The sequence below is a fragment of the Ambystoma mexicanum genome, chromosome 6p, assembly GCF_040938575.1.
Source record: "Ambystoma mexicanum isolate Mex_15411 chromosome 6p, UKY_AmexF1_1, whole genome shotgun sequence".
NCBI lineage: Eukaryota > Metazoa > Chordata > Amphibia > Caudata > Ambystomatidae > Ambystoma > Ambystoma mexicanum.
The window spans coordinates 22,167,882-22,192,578 of NC_090935.1; the positions used below are offsets into that span (position 1 = coordinate 22,167,882).

At 47.4% G+C, this 24,697-nt stretch overlaps 1 protein-coding gene across 2 annotated transcripts in view; it reads left to right on the top strand.

Moving 5' to 3' along the window:
- Positions 1-13,177, top strand: part of LOC138511157 (zinc finger protein 250-like) — a 155,891-nt gene extending 142,714 nt beyond the window's left edge. For both annotated transcript variants that reach the window (XM_069626660.1, XM_069626661.1), the window contains exon 2: positions 11,031-13,177. In XM_069626660.1, the coding sequence (XP_069482761.1) occupies positions 11,031-11,756 (726 nt within the window). In that variant the 3' untranslated portion in view covers positions 11,757-13,177. The remainder of the gene's footprint in view (positions 1-11,030) is intronic.
- The last annotated feature ends 11,520 nt before the right edge of the window (positions 13,178-24,697 follow it).

Consider the following 24,697-nt stretch of genomic DNA (forward strand, 5'->3'; position numbering starts at 1 on the left):
AAGAAGGGTTGGCTCAAGCCCCACTCGGTCCAGCCGGTCATTCGACGCCTGGACGCCAAGTACAGGCAGATGGAGGGGGATACACTCTTGCTCTCGACCCATCCTCAGCCACACTCCTCGGTGATCACTGCGGCATCACTATACTCCAAGCCTCAGTCGACCTCAGACTCCTCCTCTTTGGCACTGCTAGCCAAGGAGGAGCAGATCTTGGAGGCATACGGCAATAACTACTCAAGAACGCCTCCTTGCACCTGCGTCAGGCCAATGCAGATTCCATGCTGGCTGCCGCCAACCAACAGTTTTGGTGGGAAATTGCGGACTTCCTCCCGGAACTCCCCACCCAGTGCCAATCACGCTTTAAGGCGGGGTTAGTGGAAGCCAAGCTTGTGGCGCATGACCTCATGGAATCCACAGTGGCTCATATCGATACCTCAGGCCGTGCCATCTGTATTTCCACATATATGAGGAGAACAGCCTGGCTCCGGGCAACGAAATTCAACCCGGATGTCCAGGAGCGCATTCTAGATCTACTGTTCGAGGAGGGGGGACGACGACCTCGTCCACTCCTCTGCGGACGCAGAGCTGGACAAAAAGAAGGACAGCTCACAAACGGCAAAGTCTTTATCCATTCTTACAAAGACCACGCCCAAATCATCCACCCAATCTCAGCAGCGCTCGGAGAAGGGTCGTACATATGGAGGGTTCCGCGGCTTCCAGGAATGCAGATCCAGACAGCCAGACCGCTCACCATCCCTGAACCGGCGCAAACAACAAAAAGGGGGACGGGGGAGTAAGGGTCCACGTGTCTCCGGTGGGGAGCAGGCTTGCTCTCCATGCACAATTCTGGTGCCAGAATTTCGCGGACCCCCGGATCCTCTCCATAGTATCCACGGGGTACCGCCTTCCCAGCCTCTCCTCCCTCCTCCCCTCCACTCCCACAGGTTTGGACAGCAACTCTTTTGGCAGAGATCTGGCCGCTTGTAGAGAGCCAGGCAGTGGAGGAAGTTCCAGCCTCCCAGCAAGGCTTTGGCTTCTACTCCAGGATTTTCGCCATTCAGCAAACAAACCAGGCGGGCCTGAGAGTTGTGCTGGACCTTTCCACCCTCAACCTCTCCCTACCCCTGCAAAAATTCAAGATGGTTAAGCCAGCTTTTATAGCGGAGACAATGGACAAGGGAGACTGGATGTGCTCCCTGGACCTGAAGGATATGTACCTACACGTCCCGATTTGGCAGCCCCATCGTTCTTTCCTATGGTTCAGGATCATGGCCTACCATTTCCAATACAAAGTCCTCCCGTTTGGCCTCAACTCGGCCCCCAGGATCTTTACCAGACGCATGAATACTGTAGCAGCCCTCCTCAGAGCGCAGGGCCTCTACATCTACCCATACCTCGACGACTGGCTCGTCAGGGCTACATCTCCAGGAGCGGTTCACCACTCTTCCCATGCCCTTATGAACACACTGCACGACTTGGGCTTCTCGCCCAACCTCAAGACGTCACAGCTGCTCCCTACGCAGACTCTGACATTCCTGAGACTCATGTGAGACACGTGCTCCGAGAGGGCTTTCCCGTCGGAAGACAAGATTTCGCCCATCAAGAGGGCCACCACCCACTTCCTCAGCAGAGAGGTGACCTCAGCATGGTGGTACCAACATCTCCTGGGTCTACTAGCGGCGGTTCTGTTAGCCGTGCCACACACGAGACTAAGGATGAGAAGGATTCAGCTGCACTATGCGGCCTCATGGAGTCAGGAGCGGGGCTCGCAATCCGAGATGATCAACGTTCCTCCATCTCTCCACCCAGACCTAACTTCCGTCCGCCCTCTCCGCAGGCCACCATCACCACAGACTCCTCGCTTGAGGCCTGGGGAGCCACCCTGGACGATCTCTCGGTCCAGGGCACCTGGACTCGACCAGAGCAGGAATACCACATCAGTTGGTTGAGCTGAACGCCATCTGGCTAGCGCTCAGAGCATTCCTACCACTTCTCAGGGGCAAGGTTGTCCTCATCCAGACAGACAACTCGACCAGCATGTACTACGTCAACGAGCAGGGAGGCACCAGATCCCCTCCTCTATGCAGACTGACGATCAGCATGTGGGAATGGGCCTTGGAAAACGAAATTTACCTCTCGACAGTCCACCTTCCAAGCGAATACAACCTGGAGGTGGACAGGCTCAGCAGGCTGGGAGCAGACAATTACAAGTGGCAGCTAAACAACCTCGTTATTAAGGAGATTTTCAACCAGTGGCGTCTCCCCCAAGTGGATCTCTTTGCCACCTGGCACAACAAGAAGTGTCCCCAGTTTGCATCCTGGCAAGGGCAGGGCCCCGACTCTCTGGGCAACGCATTTCACCTCTAGTGGACTAGCCTGAAGGCCTATGCCTTTCTGCCCACACCCCCAATCCACAGGGTAATTTGCAAGATCAAGGAGTCGCACTGACTCCTCATCATTCTGATTGCTCCATGGTGGCTGGCCAGAGCATGGTTTTCTGAGCTCCTCAGCCTCTTGGAGGTGCCCCCGATACACATCCACGACGGGCCCAGCACATCTTCTGGCACAGCAGGGGGGGCAGGATCATCCACCCCACGCCAGGGAAACTAGCCCTCACAGCGTGGTACCTGAGCAGGTAACACTTCGGCACCTTATCCTCTCACAGGCCAATCTGGAGATCATGCAGGGCGCCAGGAGCAAGGCCACCAGGGACCCGTACAAGAGCAAATGGACCAGGTTCTGCCACTGGGCAGACTCCAAGAGAATTCTTGGCCTGCAATTTGGACGACATGCTCTCCTTTTCGGCGCACCTCGCTTATTTGGGCGTACAGGTCGACACCTGCCGTACATAACGTGCAGCCATTGGGGCTTTCAGGAACACGGAGGAAGGCATTTTTTCTTCCTCCAACTCTATCTTCAAGAAACACCTGACTGGTCTCGCTAGGCTACCTTAACATGGTATTGGGCGCCCTGGCGCACAAGCCATTTGAGCCAATGGCGTCCGTGGACATTAAGCTGGTCACCATCAAGACAGCCTTGCTAGTCGGTCTTACCTCGGCTCGCAGAGTCAGCGAGATTCAGGCGCTGTTCGCCTTTGAACCATATACCACCTTTCACAAAGACAAGGTAGTCATGCGGACACACCCGGCATTTCTGCCCAAGATTCCATCTGCTTTTCACTTGAACGAGGAAATAGCACTTCCTACATTCTTTCCCGATCCCAAGGACGAAGCACAGTGTACTGCACTGCCTGGATGTCAGGCGTGCCCTACAGTTCTACTTGGACAGGACCAAGGGCTTCTGCAAGTCGGACACCCCGTTTGTCACTTTCAGCGGCTTGAGGCTAGGCTCTCAGGCCTCTAAGGCTTCCAAAACCTCGCTGGATGGTCTCTGCCATCAAAGAAGCGTATGAGGGCCAGCACAAGCCGCTTCCGGCCAACATGCATGCCCACGCAGTCAGGGCCAAGGCAACGGCCATCGCATTCCAGCGCTATGTCCCTTGGCAAGTCATAAGCAGGGCAGCCACTTGGGCCTCTCCCTCGGCTTTCTGCAAGCATTACTGTTTGGATGCCAGCTCTAGATCTGATGCAGCTTTCCGACAGGCGGTTCTCAGGAACCCATTTGCTTAAGGTGGGTCTCCTCTCCACCCTGGGGCTACAATCAGTTGTAATCGCCCATACTGTATGGAGGAAAGGGGACGGGGACGTAATAGTAATGATAAGTTACTCACCGTAGTGACTAATGTACACTTAGTCCATAGTCCCCTTTCCTCCATACGTCCCACCAACCTCCCCCCTAATAATACTGGTGTCATTAGGCAATGTTAAATCTATTGTCAAAGGGTCAATGGGGACTGAGGTGTGGCGCCGGAGGGCGGAGTCAGGGCAGCGCATGCTCCCTGGGCCTTGCCCCTGCGCGCCTCTAAATTTAAAGGGGAAGAAGGTTTTTTTTGTGAAAAAGGTTCCGTCTCCCGTCCCTTGGAAGGGACGCCCATACAATATGGAGGAAAGGGGACTATGAACTAAGAGTACGTTAGTCACTACGGTGAGTAACTTATAATTACTAGGTCCAGGGACAATTCTGATAGAGTAAGTGCATAGAAGAATGGAAGGGGATGAGGGGAGGAGATGGGGGGTGGGCAAAGGTGAGAAGGAAGAGGAGGAGACAACAGAGAGTAGGCAGTCAAAAAGAGTGGAGAAGCAAGAGGGGAGAGCGACTACAATTGCAGAAGTCAGTAGTAACACATAATGTTGCAAGCCAGGATACAAGATGAAGATGGGAACAGCATGATTCAGGGCCACCATGAGTACAAGATAATGATAATGATGTGTTATTTATATAGCGCCTTAAGCCAAAGCGCTTTACAGAGAACATATTTACATACATATATCATCCGAACCGAAGTTGGTACTCATTTATCGACCTTGGATAGATGAAAGGCTGAGTTGGCCTTGCCGGGATTTTAACCTGCGACCTGCAGATCACACATAGTTCGAAGCAGCGAGCACTCAACCCGCTGAGCTATCTTACCAGCAAAGGAAGTCCAGCATGAGAGTTGAGAAAGGGTGACGCACCGTGAATCAATGAAGTCCATAAAAGTAAAATCCAGCATTGGCCACAAGACGGTGATGGTGAAACCAGAATGTATCAGGATAGACTCCTGCAGAAGTAGTCAGGAGGGAGGTGGGGAGGGGGGAAACAGGGTAGAAGAATCAAGCAAAACAGGCAACACCTGTGTGCAAGAAAGGGGGGGCATAAGGGAACATCACGGGGGACCAGGGGGTGCGGGGATGGCCAGTGGGAACAGAGGGTGTAAACACATGTTGGTGCATGCTTACCTGCTGTCTGTGCAGGGGTCGGGCCCTGGGTCCTCCTGTCCGAACAGGTCCAGACAGGAATTACCCTTTTCTTTGGCTGCCTTTAGCTTCGGACGCCTGGCGAGAGACGCCCTTGATCTAAGAGTTAAGAGCAGGAAGGAAGAAGCAGGGCTAAGAAGGTGGGTGGGGCTTAGGCCAGGTGACCTAGATCCACTTGCACCTGCTCCCCAGCTGCAAAGGAAAAGAGGCTGGAGGGCTCCTTAAGTAGGGAAAAGAGCGGCAAGCAGGAAGGCACCAGGTGGGCGGGGCTTGCTAAGTGGCGAAAAAGGGTAAAAAGCAAGTGAGGCTAACAAGCGCCCCTGTTTTAATCCTCACTTGGTAGAGAAAGGCAAAGACAATTCTCCCTTCTCGGACAGGCTGATTGACCTCAGTGTCACTATAGAGCGCCCTAATAAAATAAAGTAGTGATGGGTTGATGTGCCAGGATTCCAACAAAGTTGAGCTCTTACCACACTGTCTAAGCAGCCCAATAACCAGAAAAACAAACATTTGACGTCACATGGTAACACTGGGGGTCAGAGATTAGGGTCAGGAGGGTCCAGGTCGAGTGTGTAGTTGCACAACCCTTCCTAAATCCCATTTGTTGATAATTTTGGTGGGCCCTCTTCCTCCACCCAAGCTGACAACTCTAATAATAGGTTAGCAAATAGCTTCGAGCTAGAGTCGAGCATTGCTAACAATCTATAGTTGGACAGCAGATCACAGGCCCTTTCTTAAAGACAGAAATTAAGATTGATACTTTCCATGTTCTAGGAATACATCCCGTTAGACAGATCAGTTGGAACAGTTGATGTAAGATGTAAGCCCACATTTGCAGGTCGGACTCCAACACCAGGTTGGATAGGCCACATGAGGTCTTAGCTTTAATTATACAGGCCACCAGGTCCGCCTCCTTTATCTGTGAGCTTACCAGTGAGTTGGCCATAGTTTTTGGTTCACTTGTCCCACTATAGTACTCCCCACCATCAAAAGTACTACCAATAAAAGCTGCCCATTGGTCCTCTGTTACACCCACAATCTCTTGTGACAACGGGTTCGGCTCTTGGCCTCGAATCCAATGCCAACATTTCCTGGAGTCATTTATAATTATCAGCCTATTCACGTAGCTCCACCCAGTATCGATCACAGAAAACCCAGGGTCCCAGAGCCAATTCGTATACCTAGACCTAAGCCTCACTACCTCTTTCCGCTTGTCACACCCCAAGAGATGGTAGTTTCTCCTGATCCTGTGTACAGCTGTATTTAGCTCATGTTTCTTCTTAGCAATAGCACTGTCATAGTGGCATTCCCTGTTATATAGGGCTGTGCCGATTAAGGCAATACCTGCGCTCAGTAGGGGAATAAAGGGCATGCAATGTTCCTGGGTCTATATTACAGTTTGGCAATTTATTCGGGGTCATTAAGGCCACTATTTCTCAAAGAGAGGTTAAACCTTGCAATAGCTCCTGCTGACCAACACGTCTGTTTCCCTGCGAGTTCTCCACAGGGTTACAAGTCAATCTCTCCCTAGTCCTGCACTGGGCCGTGTTGTTAGAACTGATATAATATTGTTTCGTCCTCATCGTATATGTTGGCCTATGCCCAGTCGCTTTGCGAGGAAACCCGTATTTCAAGGTCATGACCCCAAGTAAATCGAGCCTCCATTTTAGGTTAGAACCGCCATTTTAGTTTTTTGTACAAAGTCACCCTGTAGTCTAAAATGGCCGTCTCGTGTGCTCTTGTTCTTGCCTTAACCTCTTCAACCTCTGTAGGAGGGTTAATGTCCAACCTGCCTCCAGGCTACATGTTAGGGTCATGTAGACCTTGTCCTTTGTTGACCTCGGGATCATGGAATTACTTGAAAGAGCAAATGTTAAACTAGAAGTATACAAGAACAGTAATGCTATCCAAATACGATATGTGAAACATTTGTTTGATTTATATTAAAACAATATGTAAAGAGTGTAACGTTAAATTAAAGAATAATAGAGTGTGTTAGTAAATGTATTCAAAAGTAAACCGCATGCACGAGATATGTAAATTAGGAAAGTGAACCTGGCGCGACCCTAGCCCAGTGTATAATTAACTAGTAAGAGGCTGGACATCATTATAACAAACTGTATAAATATGCCGATGTCCAGCTAGCAAATTCTGCTCACTGCTCACATTGAACCCTGCTGGTGGTCTCTGTGGTGTATTGGCGGCCAAATAGCTATTTGTGTACTTTGTTGACTACTGTTCAGTTTTGTAATAAAGATTCTGGGAATCTTTACAAGCCTGTGTCGGTGTATTTTCCTTTGCTTGGTGTAACAGCCGTAATATTGTATTTTTTCTGATTCCACAGTGTGACCGCTCAAAATTAGCATCACATGATCACTTATCGGGGAGAACCTAGTCTCCAACTCTGGGCTGTATCCAGTAAGACGATCACTTGTAAAAATAAAATCAATTTGGCAGCTATGTGGGATGTTGGACCAAGTCATTTGGCCGCCCCCTCTTTCAGGTTTAGTAGACCAGTGCACCTAACCACTGTTTGCCCTTAGTATTCGACCCACCTTTTTTATCGAACCCATCCACCACCCACATAAGCTGAAGTATGCCACACCCCTCAAGGTCTTTATTGTTTGGGAGTTCCCAAGAAAAGAGCCGTGGCCCGTTGAGTTCCAGGAAAGTAGTTGAATCACACCTATTTCTTCAACTGCAGACTGTCACTGCATAACCTGAGGGACCATGGACCATTGCTCACTCTGTCTCGGCCACTCGGGGATTTTCTTATTTCGTGTGAGGCCCCTCTGTACTACCGGCGGTTGTGTCTCCAAAATACATAGCACATCCAAAGTGGTTGGTAGAAAGACCAGGATTTCAAAACCCAGCTGCATTAGAGCCCTGGCATTATTACATATACACTCAACCACTAATGGTGAGAAAAATGTTGCCACTGCCCAATTGTCACTTCTGTTAAATTTAGGGAGGTCGAGCTTCACCAAGTCCTTTGAGGAAATTATTCCAAGATCCGGTATCCAATGTTATAGTTCAAGGAGCCAAGTTCGGTTAAGGAAAGGGCTATGCACTGTAGTTTTTGTTTCCCCAAACTTAATGTGCAACAAATCTGAACACCATGCCCGGTCAAGCCAAGAGACCTGTTTACCATTGGTCAGAACTTTGGGACTGCTATGGGGGACAGTAGTTTGAGCTCCCGCAATTTGAGCCTTCTGGTTGGTAACCACCAAAGGGACCAGGGTTGCAGACGGCCCCTTTTCAGAATCACATTCCTGCCCACTTAGGAACATAGGGTCCAAATTGGTCACTTTTCATATCAACTCCCAACCCTGTACTGAACAGGGCCAGCTTGTCCACCATTATTCGAGGCGCCGGCTGCTTACCGTTCATTTTCGGATCAGGAGCATGGGATAAAGACCCCACTGGTAGTGCTTGTGAAGTGCCAGGCTTGGAAAGAGGTCTGGCGACCCAGCCGTCAGGAGGGCCTCTGAGGCATACGTGCCTCGTTTCTCCAAGCTCAAGCGTTTTAGAGACTAAGGACCACCCTTACTCGTTCTTTGTTGTTTAGCTGGGGCGGTCTTGGCCAGCCTGCACTTCTGTTTTCCCGGATGTGATCCCCCTTTCTTCGTTATGGTTTTCTTGAGCATCCTTAATCTGCGAGGGGGGTAGATGGGAGCATTTAAAAGGGGAAGTTCGGCACTGATGGCCTCCAAAGCCCCACTATCCAAATCGGCCACCACATAGTCCCTGTCTTCAAGGGTATCCACCGGTCTAGTTGTAGATGTGTCTCCAATGGAGCTTGGGGCCATTGGTTGCTCAGCTTCCAGACCATGGACACCACTTGTGTTTGATTAAGATGTTCTATAAGGAAAACACTTCCTCCTTTATGCACCACTGCTCCACAGCCATATCTGAGCCCAATGTAAATAGTGCCTTGATCTTATCTTTGAGCACTCAAAATAAGCTCTTCTCAACAGGAGGCCTGAGATGGTTTGATTCAGCAAATACCTTGCTGCCTTTCTCCGGGCTCTCCTCAGAGTCGCTTCCCCTGGCCGACGACTCGGAAGCGGTCATAACGTTCTCCAAATCAGGGGAGCGAGAGAGGGTGGACGACAATGTTCTCCTCCTCAAAATCGCCTGGTACCATTCTTTTACCACCTGGCAGAGTTTCCAGAGTGAGCGGTTACTATCAAGGGAGGTTCCACATTTTGTATCAGAGTCTTCATAGACTGCACATAGTGGACATAGTGGACAGCTCCATGAGATCCACAGTCTGAATCACTGCTGGCTTAGAAACGACTCTATCTTTTGTTGGGCGGGGAGGGCACTATTCCTGCAAGGAACCGATCTACGTTCTGATCGATTCATTTGCGGACTTCCCTCTCGTCCTCATACTGCTTCCTTTTCATTTTCCATGTTATGAGAGTCTGGCGAGTTTTAAATGGTTGTTCCTAAGCAAGCAGGTCAGATAGAATTTGACAGGTTGATGGGGTAGAGGGTCGGGGGGAAACCCCAAATAACGGACACCGTTGCTCCAACCGCAGTTCGAATGGTCCCTCCCCAACTCAAGAATCACAACATTCTATTTCCTTTGGGCTAAAGCGGGGACCGCTGCACTACTATTGGCGTGTAGATCTCATAGCTGGTTACCGGGCAATTGAAAGGCGGAGAATGCCAAAATCACCGGACCTCCTCCCGATGCAGGCACTAATCCAATGCCCAGTCCACTGCGGCAGGGTCCGCTGTACCTCTGCCTCTTGGTCCCACGGATCCCAGATGACTTGCACCCACTTCTGCGCACGCTCCGCGCCGGAAGGGGTTTTTATAATGGGAGGTAAGAACTTCCTCGTAGCACATCACTCTGGCCCGGTCTCGGCTCCTTAAAGGGACAGCGCCCATAGGACGTTTGCCGCACATAGACACCAGCAGCTTAAATTCCTTCGCTGTCCACAGGCACCAGAATGCTCCAGGGATGCCACAGACCAGTTGCACCCACTTTGCCCACTATTGGGGGCCCCGGAGAATGCCTCTCTTCTTCAGGTATTCTTTCAAGACTTTCAGTGCCAGGGCAATGACTCCCTTCCCTGGGCCTTCCTTGGTTTTGCTTTTCGGTGAACAATCTCAAGGCGTATGGTCTGCTTTCCCTGATATTGGTAGTTTTCACAGTAGTAGGGCGAATGTCTCCCTACCCCCTGGCCTTTCTCTGGCTCTTTATGACCGTTAACGAAGGCTGGGGCAATGACTCCCTGCCCCAGGCCCTTCTTAGACTCTTGATCACAGTTCACAAAGGTTGGGGGAATTACTCCCTGCCCCAGGTCCTTCTTAGACTCTTGATCACAGTTCACAAAGGTTGGGGGAATGACTCCCTGCCCCAGGCCCTTCTTAGGCTCTTGATCACAGTTCACGAAGGTTGGGGGAATGACTCTTCCCCAGTTCCTTCTTCGGTCTTATATGATGCAGTTCGCAATGCCAGGGAGAATGAGTCCCCTCCCCTAGCTTTTCTCAGGTTTATTATAGTCTGTGTTGTTCAAATATTATTCTTCTAAAATAGGATGCCATGTTGTCCACCATAGTTTGTCAGGGGTTTAACCCTGGTCCAAGGACACAGGGATTGTTCCTTTACTAATGCAGGGGAACTGCTCCTTTGTGGGATTTACAGCAAAGGGTAACTTTGAGTTAGGAGCTTTTAGTAACTCAGATTTTTTTTATACAAACCTAGTTGATCTAGATTGAAGTCCCTAAACATTTGCATGGTCTTTGGCATGAAACTATCTCAAAAGGGGAGCTGGCATTCTTTTATGGGGAGACGGCTTGCCTTTTGAGTTGATGTGTGCAGTTATGTAGTGCCCAGGTGCAATGTGGGGGCCGGTTTATTTCGAGAGTATTGAGGTATCTATGTCCAGAGAGGAATCCAGTGTGGCAGTGATACGAGGACGCATTGGTTGCAATACGTGGATAGTTATGGGGAGGGGTATTGGATCGCCATGTATAGGTGGGTTTCTTGGTATGGGGATTCTGTGTTGGAAGGTAGAAGTTGAATGTTAATGCGTTATTGCTCTGTATCGCTCGTGATGGGGACTCAGGATCCCGTATGGATACATGAACATACATCTCTTCTCTTGTATTCTCTTTTCTCATCGGGGAGTAACACTTAATTTCTCCTTTTTTTTCTAACAGATGGGGCCCGTGCTTGGATATGATCGAGTGGGTGTCCAGTGGCAAAGAGCCAAAACCACAGTGGAACCTGTACAAAAGGATGTGGAGATCACCAGTCCTGCTCCCTCGATCTCTTGGCACGAAGTGGAGACCGTGCCTCTGCTAGAAACCTCGTATATATGCGGCGAATGTGGGAGAACGTTTCTTGGGTACTCGAGCCTTGTTGAGCATCAAAAGTTGCACCAAGAGAAATGCTATGAATGCGCTTTACACAAGGAAGTGTTTAAGTACGACATGGAACTGAGCTGGCACCTAAAATTCCACACCGAACTGAGACCACACAAGTGCCTGGGATGTCACCAGTTCTTCGAGAAAAAGTCTGACCTGCAGAGCCACCAGCATAGCCATCGGTGTGACGAGCTCCATCAGTGCATGCGGTTTGGGCAGTGCTTTACACAGAGTACAGAACTACTAGTTACACATCAATTGACACACTATGGTGGCACAAACAAAGTGACTGCAAAGTCTGAGACATCTCTACAGACCTGGCAAAGTTATTATGGTCAAAAGAAGCGCTACCCATGCCGTCTTTGTGGCAGAAGCTTCACTGATAGTGTAATTCTGGTGCAGCATCAACAAGCTCACATAGTTTCCAAGCGCATCCAGTGCGCCAAGTGCGATCAATCCTTCCAAAAACATGCCGATCTGGTTCAACATGAGGGGACGCAGATTGGGGAGAAACCATAGCCCTGGTCTCATTATGGCATTAGCTTCCATTTAAAGGGTAGTCTGACCCAACATCTCAAAGTTCACGCAGATTATCCTACCTTGACGACTCAGACCATGATTAGTAGCTTTGGAAACCACAGGCGACAAAACATTAATGGTGGTCTATTGTGATCATCTTGACCTGGTGTGCCGTGGGGTAGAATACGTCTGCAATACCGCAGCCTGGCCCGCCTCCAGCATTAAAGGACCGGGGAGGTGTAAGGGATTTTGGCTACCATGTCGAATCTTGAGAAGTGATATGTTGGCATCTTGCGGTTCTGAAGCCTTTAGATGGTACCACCACAGCAGCCAGACAAAGAGCCAGTCATGGCAAATACAAAGCCCATATGGGCTGGTAAGGGTGGGCTGAGACCTGAGGATAGGAAAGAGATTTGTGTTTGATGTCCGTAATAGTAAATATTATCAAAGTCCATTCTGACCTAGGAACGCGGGTCATTAGTCATTACCTCTCTGGGAGACCGTGCCATACTGCAATGCAAAGGGTGGTCTCTAAGCTGCTCCAGGAATGGGGTGATCAACAGCAAGACTGACCCTTATTTATGATGGAACAATTAAATCAGGTACCATAAGAAGTGGGCCAAATCGCTTTGCTTAACGAACCCCTCAGAGTTGACGCACACAAGGAAGTCCAGTATTAATGCTCGTGAAAGTGATCCCAGAGGAGCTGCGTCTAATCCATTGAGATCTTCTACAACAGGAGACAAGACATAGAAGCATCTGCTTCTGACATTATCCCTCCAATGTAGAGGCGGAAAGTATGCGTCTTCTTGACAAACCCATGTCTGCGGAGACAAGAATGTTGTGTTAATCATTTGTGCTAGGCTGGCCATGAGCAGGATCGTCGGTGGGCACCGATCACTGGCACAGGATGGGCAATGAGGAGGGGCTCTACATGTATGGCTGCAAGAGGGGGCACGTGAGGAGCGCTCTCTCCACAGATGAGGTAAGAGCAGGCATACGAGGTGCACACTCATACAGGCAAAGGAAAGGCTGCAGTCATGAAGGGAGAGGTATTCCCCCTAAAAGCATCAGAGTGGAGTAGTGGGGGTATGAGCGCCAATGGAGAGACTTCATTCAGGGACCAGAGCAATCCTAGCGTTGGTGATGGAAAGACGAGAAGACCCCTGAGGGTTGGGAGAAGCGGGACCCTTGCTTACAATGACAGAAAAAGAGGATCTCCAGCAACACCCCTGCCCTCTTCAAGGCCACCTGGCATTGGCCCAGCCGCCATTCATTCCAGGAGGCCAACACCAGCGTTCATGGGGTACCAAAGAAACAACGATTTTCTGAAGTAATGGGCCAAATACAAAATGTGAAGTTCCAAACTTGATCAAACACTGTATGCATTAAATGTAAGCTCTCTTAAGATTGCCTTCAAAGGAGTGTTGCATTTCTCTTGATTTCCATTTGCGGCATATCTTCATTTTAAGCCTACAAGCCAGAAAATACAACAACAAAATAGAATAAAATGGGACGATGTGCACAAGGGCTTTAAGCACGGAAAGTCAGTGGTTTCAGTTGGTATTGTGACGTGGGATGGCGCATTCCAGTCTGGATTTCAAACCTGTGCCCTAAAGGCAAGAGTATCTCATAGTGAGTACACATGTGCAGTCCATGAAACCTAGTGGCAAAGCATGCACGCTAGAGGTGGATGTAGGTCTCCTCCCAGCCTCGGTCCTTCACGCTGGCTTCACCTTCAGTAGTTCTGGGACAGATCTGCTGTCGCGCCAGATGACGGATCCCTGATTTATCCCATCACGTGTTAGATGGCACTTGCGCTCTGGATGCTTAACTTAAACTGTTGGGTCTTTGCATCGGAGACTAGTGGCAGGATCAGCTCCCAACTGTCTTCTAATGTGTGGAGAAAAAACTCCTTGCATGAACTGGACCAGGGACCACCTGACTTCATGTACATATTACAGCAGCAGCATTGGCAGTGGCTGGGTGAGCCACGCAAGCTTAACTAAGGGGCATGGTGGCAGGGTCTGCTGAACCATCTCTGGGCGGAGGGGTCCAGTGCAAATCTGAGCCCAGTGAAGTGCTGCCCTGTACTAGCATACAGAGTGTGCGGGCCCTAAATTGAAGGCCCAATGGCACGTAACTAAATTCAAGGCAGGCATTGCTGCTTGCAAAATCCCATGTGCCTTAGACATGCCTTCTAAGGTCTATGCCCTACGATGGGGACAGGATGTGGCGGGGAAGTATCCCCTCCCCCATCTCCACTAATGCAATTCACCTAATATGTAGTCCCCTCACCAGACAAGACAACACAGGGCTTTTATGCCATTTCTATAGATCCCACACGCCACACCTGCTGAACCACACTAAACTAGCAACAATTCAGGGCACTCAAGGTCACTCTTGGTTGCCCCGCCATCCAAGTCCTCTCCTCTCTCAACCCCTTAACAAGCATGCAGAGTTTCCTATCAAGAACTTTATCAACTTGCGGCCCAATCGTTGGCCAACTGTGTTCTTTTTTTCCCCATTTTTTATTTTTTTGTTTTTTCATGTCGTTTGGGTATACTCAAATCTTATACCGACTGTGCTAAAAATAACAGTGCGGTATCAGAATCCTTTCCATAAGAAACCTATTCTTTATACAGCGAGAGCTATACTAAGCAACAAGAAAAACAGGGGTTTTAATTGGGAATCATGGTTATGGCACATACATTAAGAATGTTAATGCTTTGAAATATGATTTTGTTTATAGGTTCTCTCCTGTTGACCCATTATAGAATGATGGGGAAACACACGTAGAGGGAAAGGAAAGAAAAATTCATATATAATTTGAGAGAAAGACAAGAAAAATGACTCAAGACCAAAAAGTGAATAACAGAATGAAAGAAAAGAAACATTTCATATAACATTTGAGGGAAAGATGAGAAAAATGTCATGTATGACTCGAGACCAAAAAGTGAATAACAGATCTTTGTTTAAAAAGTGATGGAAAATCTTGGAACAAAACAATGAACATAAATAAAATCACAAAGGCGAGAAGAAGATTGAGTGGAAATTGTGATTTCTGGATAAAAACCACATGCCCACCCCCCTGAGAAAATAAATGATGCAGTATCTGGCGCACTGAGAAAGATACCACTTGAAAAATTCAGAATCTATATAAAATATTGTAAGTCACAAAATGGCTATCTACCGTGCTGATAACTAAAACATAATGAATGTAGCCTCCTTTGACCGACATCTTATACACGGTAATCAATTAATTTAAAGAACATCCGTTAATGGATCATTAACAATTCTTACAATATAAGAGTCATTTATATTGATGATAAATATAACAATTATACAATAGAAAAAAATCAAGAGATATAGTAACTCCTAACTTTAGCACATGCTATGCCCCATTATTTAGCCCCCCATCCTGTCTAGCCCATATTGTCAACTAGAATCGGGCTATGGCCAATGATTGCCCTAAATGTTGTCCCTGCAAACATTGTAGCCAAAAGGGGTCAGTGCTTATGGCATCTACGTTGTTTTGTCATCACTCAGTGCTGGACAATACACGTACAAATGTTTGTCTACATCGCCGTGATTGACTTGCATAAATGGCAGAGTCATTGATGCCTGTGTAGCCCTATTCTTGGACCTATGACCTCTAACGTCTCCAACGAGTTGATTCTGAATTTTATGAACATTCTTAGTCTTACTATTTCTAACTGCTGAGCAGAGTGGGAGACTGGCAATTCTCCCCTGTTCCTTGAGGCAGGCTGGCCTACAGGGCCTACAGGGGGATTGGACTGATTTCCCGGCATGAAACATTGATTTCGCGCTCTGAAACACTTGTGTTCGCGCTCTGAAACTCTTGTGTACGAGCGCAATACAAATAAAATATCATATCATATCATGAGGTTCTTCTGAAGGACTGCTTTAGTGGGACAGATTCTGTAGTCCTACAACAGTTTCATTTACCTATTGTCCAGTTCGTACGCATATTCTACAGGAACCGTGGTCTGTCACTAATGTTCTCTCCTGTGCGTGACACCAACCTGGAGTTCAATCAGTAATGCTTTACCTGGCTAGAAAGACCACAGGCTTAAATTAGCGGCACATTCCAAGCCCCCTTGCACCATCTGATCAGAAACATTCCCTTTTGGCTTCAGATAGAAAGAGAATTGGACTAATCTCCTGACTTCGAAATGTCTTCCAATATCCACCCTAGATTAACACTATTGCAGCAATGGTGCTGATCACTGAACGTGATCCAGGTCCCTGGTCTCAGCTTCTGCACAATCTCTCCTGGATATTTTAGTGGTAGAGACGGGCCAATAGTATTTTACCAAAGAGATTCTGAACTGATCTGCTTATGTGTTTATAACTCGTCCCTGATGGGCATACAGTTATAGTGCATAGTGTGAAGGCATCTTGGAGTAAGATACAGACAACAGATTCCGAATTAACAATAAAACTTTATTAAATTAAGCCCGGATGGAAAAATGCTTATCTTGACCTATACTATAATGGATTTTCCCTACCAAACCAAAACTAAGGAAAGTCAAAGTCCAAGAGTTCAATTTAGGAATCTGTTTGTGTTCAAACCCTATACCTGCCCTCATAACTAATCTATACAATGTGTAAGGATGTCGGCAACCAACAAGACAGTGTTCAACGCAAAGTTCAGAGCTCTGTCCAGCTCGCAGCTTTCTTTCAGCTCCCTTCCACAAGTCTAAAGTAGTTCCAGAAAAAGTCTCAGCATTGCCTTGAGTTCAGAATGATATAAAGGTAACCAACATTCAGGTTTCCCTTCCCCAAGTTTCAAAACATAGTTCCAAACACAAAGTATCGTGAGACTCCGTCCTTAAGTCAAATAAGTAGATTAAACCTCAGGGCTCCCTTCCTCAAGATTCACTTTCAATGTTATAAGGATAAATTTCCGTTTTCTTGAAGTGCTGCGCCATACGTGTGCCCTCTGGATATGGTTGGTCTTTGTACAAAAATGTCTTCACTAAAAGTTGCAGGTCATTCACTTTTTAAAAGGTCATCTCCAAAGTTCTATTCACTTTTGGAGTCCACTATATATGAAGTTCACTTGTTTTGCTGAAGTTCTGTTCACTTTAAGGTTCAATATGGATTGGTTTCTTTGGTTCAAAGCTTTGCCTTGTAGATTCAGTAAAGTTCCATTCACTTTGGAGCTTGGCACATGTAGGGTTTATTTGAATTGTAAAGCTCCATTCATTCATAATCTTCATAGGTAACCATTTTCTTTCAGTTCGGAATTCACTAGGTATGAAGATATGTTTGGTAAGCTTTTCATTCAGTTCAGAGTTCAATAAGTGTTAAAGGCCTTCATGCAATTCACCTTGTTGGTATATATACCTCGTTGTTCTACATCTGTATAGAATGTCTTTAATAATGTGCCAGCACTCAGAGACTTTCGAAAACGTGCCTTTATGTACACGCAACCACATAGCTGTAAAGTATTCTCACTTGTTCAATAGTTAATGAGGATTCAGATCGGAGACCTACGAAAACGTGTTTTATCATGCACACAACCACTCCAATACAATGTAATCCTGTGTGTAAGTTCAAACACTCACATACCTGGTTTCCACTGTCATAGAAACTCACTGGCTGCTTCTTTTCGGAGTTCCCGCAGCACAAATCCTTCAGCCTTCTGTTCTCTGCCTCAGGGCTCCACCTCCTGCCCCTCAGGCACTCCTGGGTCGGCTTCTTACCCCAGGAGAACGAACACTGCGAAAACCAGAAAAAGAGGCAGCCTCCCAGCACAGCTCCCCTTTCAGCGTTCATTCGGTTCTGCTGAGCCCCAGCTCCCAAATAACAAAATATGAGATGCGGCGTACTCTTAACCTTAGAGATGTGCTAAATTAGTCAAGTACCTTTTCTCGGGGTTGCACTAAATCTAATCCCGGAAAACTCATTCAGCGTATAATTTATACAAAGAAACAACACATATGCCGTGACATTTTGGATAAATGATTTTTATAATTGTTATATCAAATTACTTAAAAGACAATGGTTGACAATAAATAAAGGAAGAAGAGAAATAGTAGTTCAGAGGGGACAGAAACCCAGTGCTAAGGGAGAAGAAACGTGTCTCTAGATACAGTAGAGAAGAAAAAAATTGATAATCTTTTTTGGTTAGACTAAGGAGCAATTCTAAACAACATAAAAACGATTTAACAATTGCAAAAACACTTTTGATCTCAAACTGCTGCACCAAAAAGTTATTATGCATACACAGAATTAAATATATGTACACACTGGCCTTAGTCTTGATTCATGACTAGGCCTCCCTGTAGCAACGTAATGTGAGATCAAGGCTTTCATCCAATCTGCCATACACTAGTTTCTATGACTTCTACTAGTAAGTCTTATTGAGAAATCCATAATTCTTGTGTCAAGGATTTCTAAACAATGTAATTTGTGACAGAGACTTCCATACTGTCTGCTGATGCAAGTATTTGGATAACTTTTGCTGATACAGCTAGTTATTAAATTCTCGGGCTCCAATTATTGGATCACATGCAGAGCCCTCATTGGGTCTACCTACGTGTGAAGGCAGTAAAACCTATACAATATATCAATTTGCTCCCAGGTGTTCTATTCAGTCCAAGCAGACCGCTGTTTGTGTGTCCAGACTGGAATCCGGAAAAAAACCTTTGCTGCAATCCGCGTTTCGGTGGTCTTTGAAAGAAACTTATACTGCCACCTTCATCAGGGCACAGTCAGAGTACCCTATGGGGGAAAGAAAAGGAATGGGCTTTAGTCTCTGTGCATGGCAAAGTGCCGAAATGCATGCATGAAACCATGATTAAAAACATGCTTACTTAAAAGTCTGGGTAAGGTTAGCATAATGAATAAAGAGAAAATCCTATCATAAGCAGAAGAATTTCATATCTAGGGGCAAAACAATCTCTGGAGACGTACGATTGGGGCTGCATATTAATCCCTGCGGCTCTGGCGCGGCCACGTAGAAAATGGCCTGGGCACTTGACATGAATAGAGTAGATCACGGTTCAGATGTGGAGTCTAAGTAATGGATCAATGAAGATCCTGAACCTGTACAGAGGTAAATGAAATATACTAATTGGTTTTCCACTCTCTGTCACTGGTCTCCCAACCCAAAAATGTCCTGTTATAAAAATGACACCGAGTGTGGGTAAGTGAAGATAAACCTACCATGAACCCCTGGGTGTGACTCGCCCGGGGTGGCTGCCTGGTGCCATCCGTGAGGTGTTGCTCCTATTTAAAAATGAGAGGCTTGCAAGTTCCTTCTGATCGCCTTTTGTTATACGTTGGTGTTCGAGCCTACGCCTTGCTGGCTTTTTAATTACGAACCTGCAATGAGACATAAATGGGTATGGTATGTCTGTTTATGCATCAGCTCTCTTGAGGACAGGAGCCACAACTATGCAGTTCAGCGGTCACACTTACCTGAAGTTCATCTGACACAGTAATCAACTGTAGTGTGTTGGTTTTCTCAGGTCTGCAGGGACTCAGATACAACAATACAAGCAAACACTGACCAGAGCTTTGGTATCAAAGTATATAATTATTTATTTAAAAACACTATTTGAAACACTCGAGCACTCTTATTGTAAAACACTCTAAATACAGTTACTATTATAATATATACAACCCTTATTCCTTATCAGACAAGTCTTAGTTAACACCACTTATTTCCAGACAGAGGTGAGCGCTTAACTATAGATGGCACTCCAATAAGTTCATGAAGAAGGGAGGGAAAAAGACAGAATATGCAAAGATACACCACTCTAAGATTCAGGAACACTTTTAGCAAGGCAGAAGAGCAAAAGTCACTGGTGAGCCAAAGTCCATACGCTAGGCTCACTCTTAGAGAGAGCAGAGCACAAATGCGCCCAAGATCACACAGTTACACTAGGCTTAGAAAGTCTTGCAGAGAGTTCGAAAAGAGTTTAGAGAGGCTCAGAAAAGTTTAGCCAGGGTGGCCCAGTCTAACCCAGGTTCGAAAGCCGGGGGCTAAATCACCCCGCACAGTCGGTGGCAAGGGAAGCCAGGCGGACCACGGTACCTTAAATGGGAAGGATCCTCCAGCGGTGGCAGTTGTTCCTGGCAGCGGGTGCAAGTCTCTGCGTCGTCCAGGGGAAGAGAAGATCTCGACTTGGAGGAAAGATGAAGGTCGTTGCACTGCCAGGGAAGAAACCAGCCGCAGAGTTTTCCGGTTAAAAGTATTACCCTTTATTTCGCGGTCGTGGTAAAATGTGGTATTCTGGTTGCCGGGGTGCTTGGCACAGGCAAGGCGGCTACGAGATGCGTCGGGAAGGCGAAAAGATGGTGAAACTGGTTATCCCCACCAGTCAAAGGAAGAAGACTCTCCGGCGGGAGATCTCCTCTGTCGTTGGGAAAAGTGGTGAGACGGATTAGCAAGGCTCCACCGGTGGTGTCATCGTAGCAGGTCGGCTCAGCTTCTCCCTCGTCGGATTCTTAGGTCCTGTGGCGACTTCTGAAGTTCCAGTCCCCAAAGCCCTGCTTTTATGCAGAAAACCCCCATTCACTCAGCCTAGCTGTCACTCAAACATGCTAAGTGGTGAGCCGGCCGGCTCACCACTTGGGCCAATCAGGACGGAGTGCGACTTGAGTTGCCAAGGCAACTCAGTCCAGGGTGCCTAAATCCCCCTCCACCCCCACTAAGTACCCCAGACAGAGTGGCACCACTTTGGAGGGCTTCTGTGGAGAAACCTGCCAAAAAGTGGAACAAAGGGCTCGACTTGGGTTGGAGTCACAGAAGAGAACACAAACGCCATTTTAGAACCGAGTTTTGGCAAAAAAATACCAACCGGAGAATTGCTAATAATTAAATAAACCGGCGGTATGTTCGAGGCTATCGTAATTAAATAAATAAAGATAGTAGCCTTGAACAATGGGAAAATCCCATAGAGAAATATTTGCGGTTGAATATAAAAAGTAGTATCCACTGCCACCAGCCAAAACTCGATCAGGGGGGACGGAGACGTGCCCCCTCGACTAACAGACCCTGGGGCAATCGAATTGCCCCAGCCAGTACGTCCACAATATGATGGTTTGTACTGGTTATGTTCAAAATTCAAGACTGGTAAAGTCAATGGTGACTTTACATGGCCTGGGAGACAGTAGCCAGTCCCAGGGTATGGAGTCTATATTGGGGGGTCACTATGACACCCCTGTGTTACTGCACTGAGGGTGCTGTGTAACACACATCACAAAAACACATGAAGCCCTATGGAGTAAAAGACCCCATAGCCCATTAAACACATCTAGAGTCAAAGGAACACACTCCAATCATGTCCAAGAGTGAGGGTAAAAGAGTCTCACTCTTGACAGGAGAAAAAACTAAACCCCAAAAATCCAGCAAAGCTGCTGGGGGACTCACTAGGTTAGGAAATTCAGCCTAAACAGAGAATTCTCCCTAACAGTAGAGGAAAAAATCTGGGGTACGCTTGCGCGAGAATGGCGTTGTTCATGAAACCCGACGCCTGATACTTGTTGCTTGGCAACTAGGTGCTTGGTCAAGGAAGTACACGTGACCATGAAAAGGGAGTAAAGGATGGAGGTGTGGGTTTCGTTACGCGCTGCCAATTGGTCAGTGCTAAGAAGGTGTGTATGTGAGTCTGTGCCGGGCCCGCCTCCCTGCGGGAACAGGTGTAGAACTCTGAAGGCTTTATAATTCGCAGTGTACAGAGAGCCGGCTTTCGGGAATGCGGGCAATCGTCTCTTGTTCTCAACTTAGTCTCAGCTCAACCAACTCTCTCTAGCTGAGTAGTGAGACACAAGGTGTCTGTGGATGGGTGGGGCAAGCGCCCCTGACAGGGTGAAAAAGGCTCCGCACTGTAGCCGAGATAGTACTTGGGAAACTGCAATGTGAGTTAAATGGTATATTAAACTGGATGGCAAAAATACTGTGCACATTGTGAAAAGAGTGCCTCAATGTCAAAAAAAGCAAACAAAAACACAGGAGAAGCAATGCGCCTGTGTCAGTTTTGAGTGTGCACAGCTGCAGGAAGTCTAATTTCAACACTCAGAGCTGGTAATGATAATACACATGAATGTCTCAATGTCAAAAATACAGGGGAAGCAGTGCTCCTGTGTCAGTTGTGAATGTGCACAACTAAAGGGAGTCTAATTCTGACTCTCAGAGCCGGTACTGCTTGTTATGTCTAAAGTGGTGTTTACTGTTCATTAAGCTCGTTGTCCCAGCTGTCCAGTCTGTGGATCCATCGGCTTTCCAATCCCATTAGGTGGTGGTGTGTTCCTGGGCTGGTTTTGACTTTTTCAAGTACCCACCATAGGAGTTTGTCAGGCGTGTGTCTCATTTGCATGTAGTGTTGGACCAAAGGTGAGGTTTCATTCTTACAGTGGATTCTTGATATATGCTCAGAGGTGCCGGGCTGCGCTTCTTTGGACTGTCGGTTTGCTGCACACATACAGCTCCCTGCTGCTTCTGTTGGCTTCTCTGCTGCTGCTCCACCACCATCACAACCACTGCTTCTCCCCTGTCCTCATTTGATTGGGATTTTTAAACCCCTGCAGCCCTTAGCGATTAGGCGCTTTAACAGACTGCAGGTGCGAATGTGCAATTATCCGTGCCTGACCATCATTATGGGGACATGCCTGACCTCTGCAATTCTCAGCAGGCCTCTTCCCCGTCCCAGTACCAGAGTCGAAAAAGCACCTACTCGTCATTACTCCTGTTTGCCTTCTCTTCGTCTCAGTACTGTTCGTGGTTGTATATGAGGAAGTCAAGGGAGTTGACCCGTGAAGGCGGGGTAAGGGTTGGGTTGGTTGCCAGTAGAAAAAGGGGGATACCATGTCTCTCCCCAGGGCATCCCAGTCCCCAAAGACCCTCCACCAAGGTGATCCTCACTTGTCCACCCTCAGGGTCAAGATCCAAGAGCAATGGCCTTTCCCTGGCCACCTGCGCAGAGGATCCAAGGGGAATAGTTGTGAGAATACCCTCAGGTTTCTCACAGTAGATACGCTGCATGTGACTATTTCATCCACAGTCTATTAACAACCCACAAATGAAGGGATCTTAATCGTCAGAAGGCCTTTCCTCTAAGACCTGTCCACCTGAAATCACTGATCTGTACACCTCTTTGGTACAGTGACCCATCCAAAGCCTGACTCATCCTAATTACTATGTGAGTTATGACCATCTGCAATTGATAGGATAGGACCTTGAAGTGTTGTAGTCATGTCCTGGGATGCATGTCATGTCCTGGGATGCATGTCACGTCCTGGGATGCATGTCACGTCCTGGGATGCATGTCATGTCCTGGGATGCATTGCTTCACAGACGTGGTGTCATGCATGAGGGGAAGAGGCGCATGTCTCGATTAAACCACTACAGTGTCTTCGAAGTAGCAATAGAGTTTCGGGTGCGTAACCAACGTCAGCCATGCAGGTTGTTTTATGACAAGTGGCTCATCTTGATTGTAAGGTAGTATCCCATACACCCAGGGTTGGCAGACTGCAGGTGTTTGGGTGCTGGGGATGAGCCTAGACTGGCTTGTCTGTGGGCTGCTGCAGGGGTTTACTTCTTGTTCCAGGAGGCAGTGTTCATGTGATATGGCTGTCACTACCTATCCAGCTTCTGTACAGTTCAATTCCTTGGCCAGTGGTCTGCAACATTTGGCTCTCCACATGTTTTGGTCTACAACTACCATCATCCCTAGCCAGCACAGTCCATGTTAAAGGATCAAGACATCCCTAGTCAAAAACACCTGGTGACCCACAGGTTGCAGATCCCTGCCCTAGGCCCAGGCGATGGGAATACATTGATTTTAAGGGCTTTTTCCGGAATTAAGTTGCATCCATTGCTTGGAAATCAGTTCACAGTCTGGATCTAGGAGGAGTAGCCACACAGGCAGATCAGATCTTTGTAAGTAGTGAAATTCCCATCCGGAGTCTGGATTCTGAATGAAAGCGATGCTGGGGGAGGTGTCTATTCAGTTGGGACTGTAGGAGCTCAAGAATAATACCCTCCAGTATCCGGTGTGCTCTGCATAAGGCCGGGTCGACCTATAGCTCATGCAAAACATTAAGGGCCGGGTAGATGTGGTCTCTTGTGCATAGATGGCAAAGGAGCCTACCTGCCGGTCACTGGGTGTACTGGAGCATGTGGAGGAGGTTAGCACAGAAAGCATCCCTGAACACTTTGGAATCTGGGGTCATTATTTTCCTCTTTACTTCCCAAGTACTGTTGGGGTGGTCAGGAAGGGTCCCCATGATTACGAGGGGTTCATGTTGCCATCGCCGTATTAATGACTGGGGGTGACGGCAGCTAACTGAGTGCGATGTTGCAATGTCATATGTATTGAGCATAGTTAATTATGGATGGGATATGTTACTGTTTATCTAGAATTGGTACATATTAGAGTTGCATGCATGTAGAAAGATACAAGGTTAAACTGAAAATGTAACATGAAAACAATCTACACACAGTGTGCTCTGAGGTAGACGGAGCAGGTTTCAATGCAGAGGTAATCCTGTCCTGACACCTCGCGGTAAAGAGGAAATAATATTTATAAGGCATACCCATGGAAAAATATATAAAATGAGTTTTGATCACAAGGAGAAACCTATAAAAGGAGGTTAAAGGCATGGTCTAATAAAATTTTTTATTGTCCCTACGGGTCGGCCATGTTTTTTTAAACCTAAGTGGCTCGATTTTAGAAAACTTTCCTATGGACCTTACCCGAGTTTTCGTCCATTAAACGCACGCGAAAACAGGCACCACAGAGCTGCCATTTTGTGATAATCCTATCATTTCCCCCATCGCCCTGGCTGACCTGCTTTTGCAGCACTAAATCATATCCCCCGCCCCTGAGCCTGACATTATCAAAACATTCATATTCCCCGCCTCTCTCCGTGACGTTACTGTGCTGCGTAGGCAAACGCGCCCA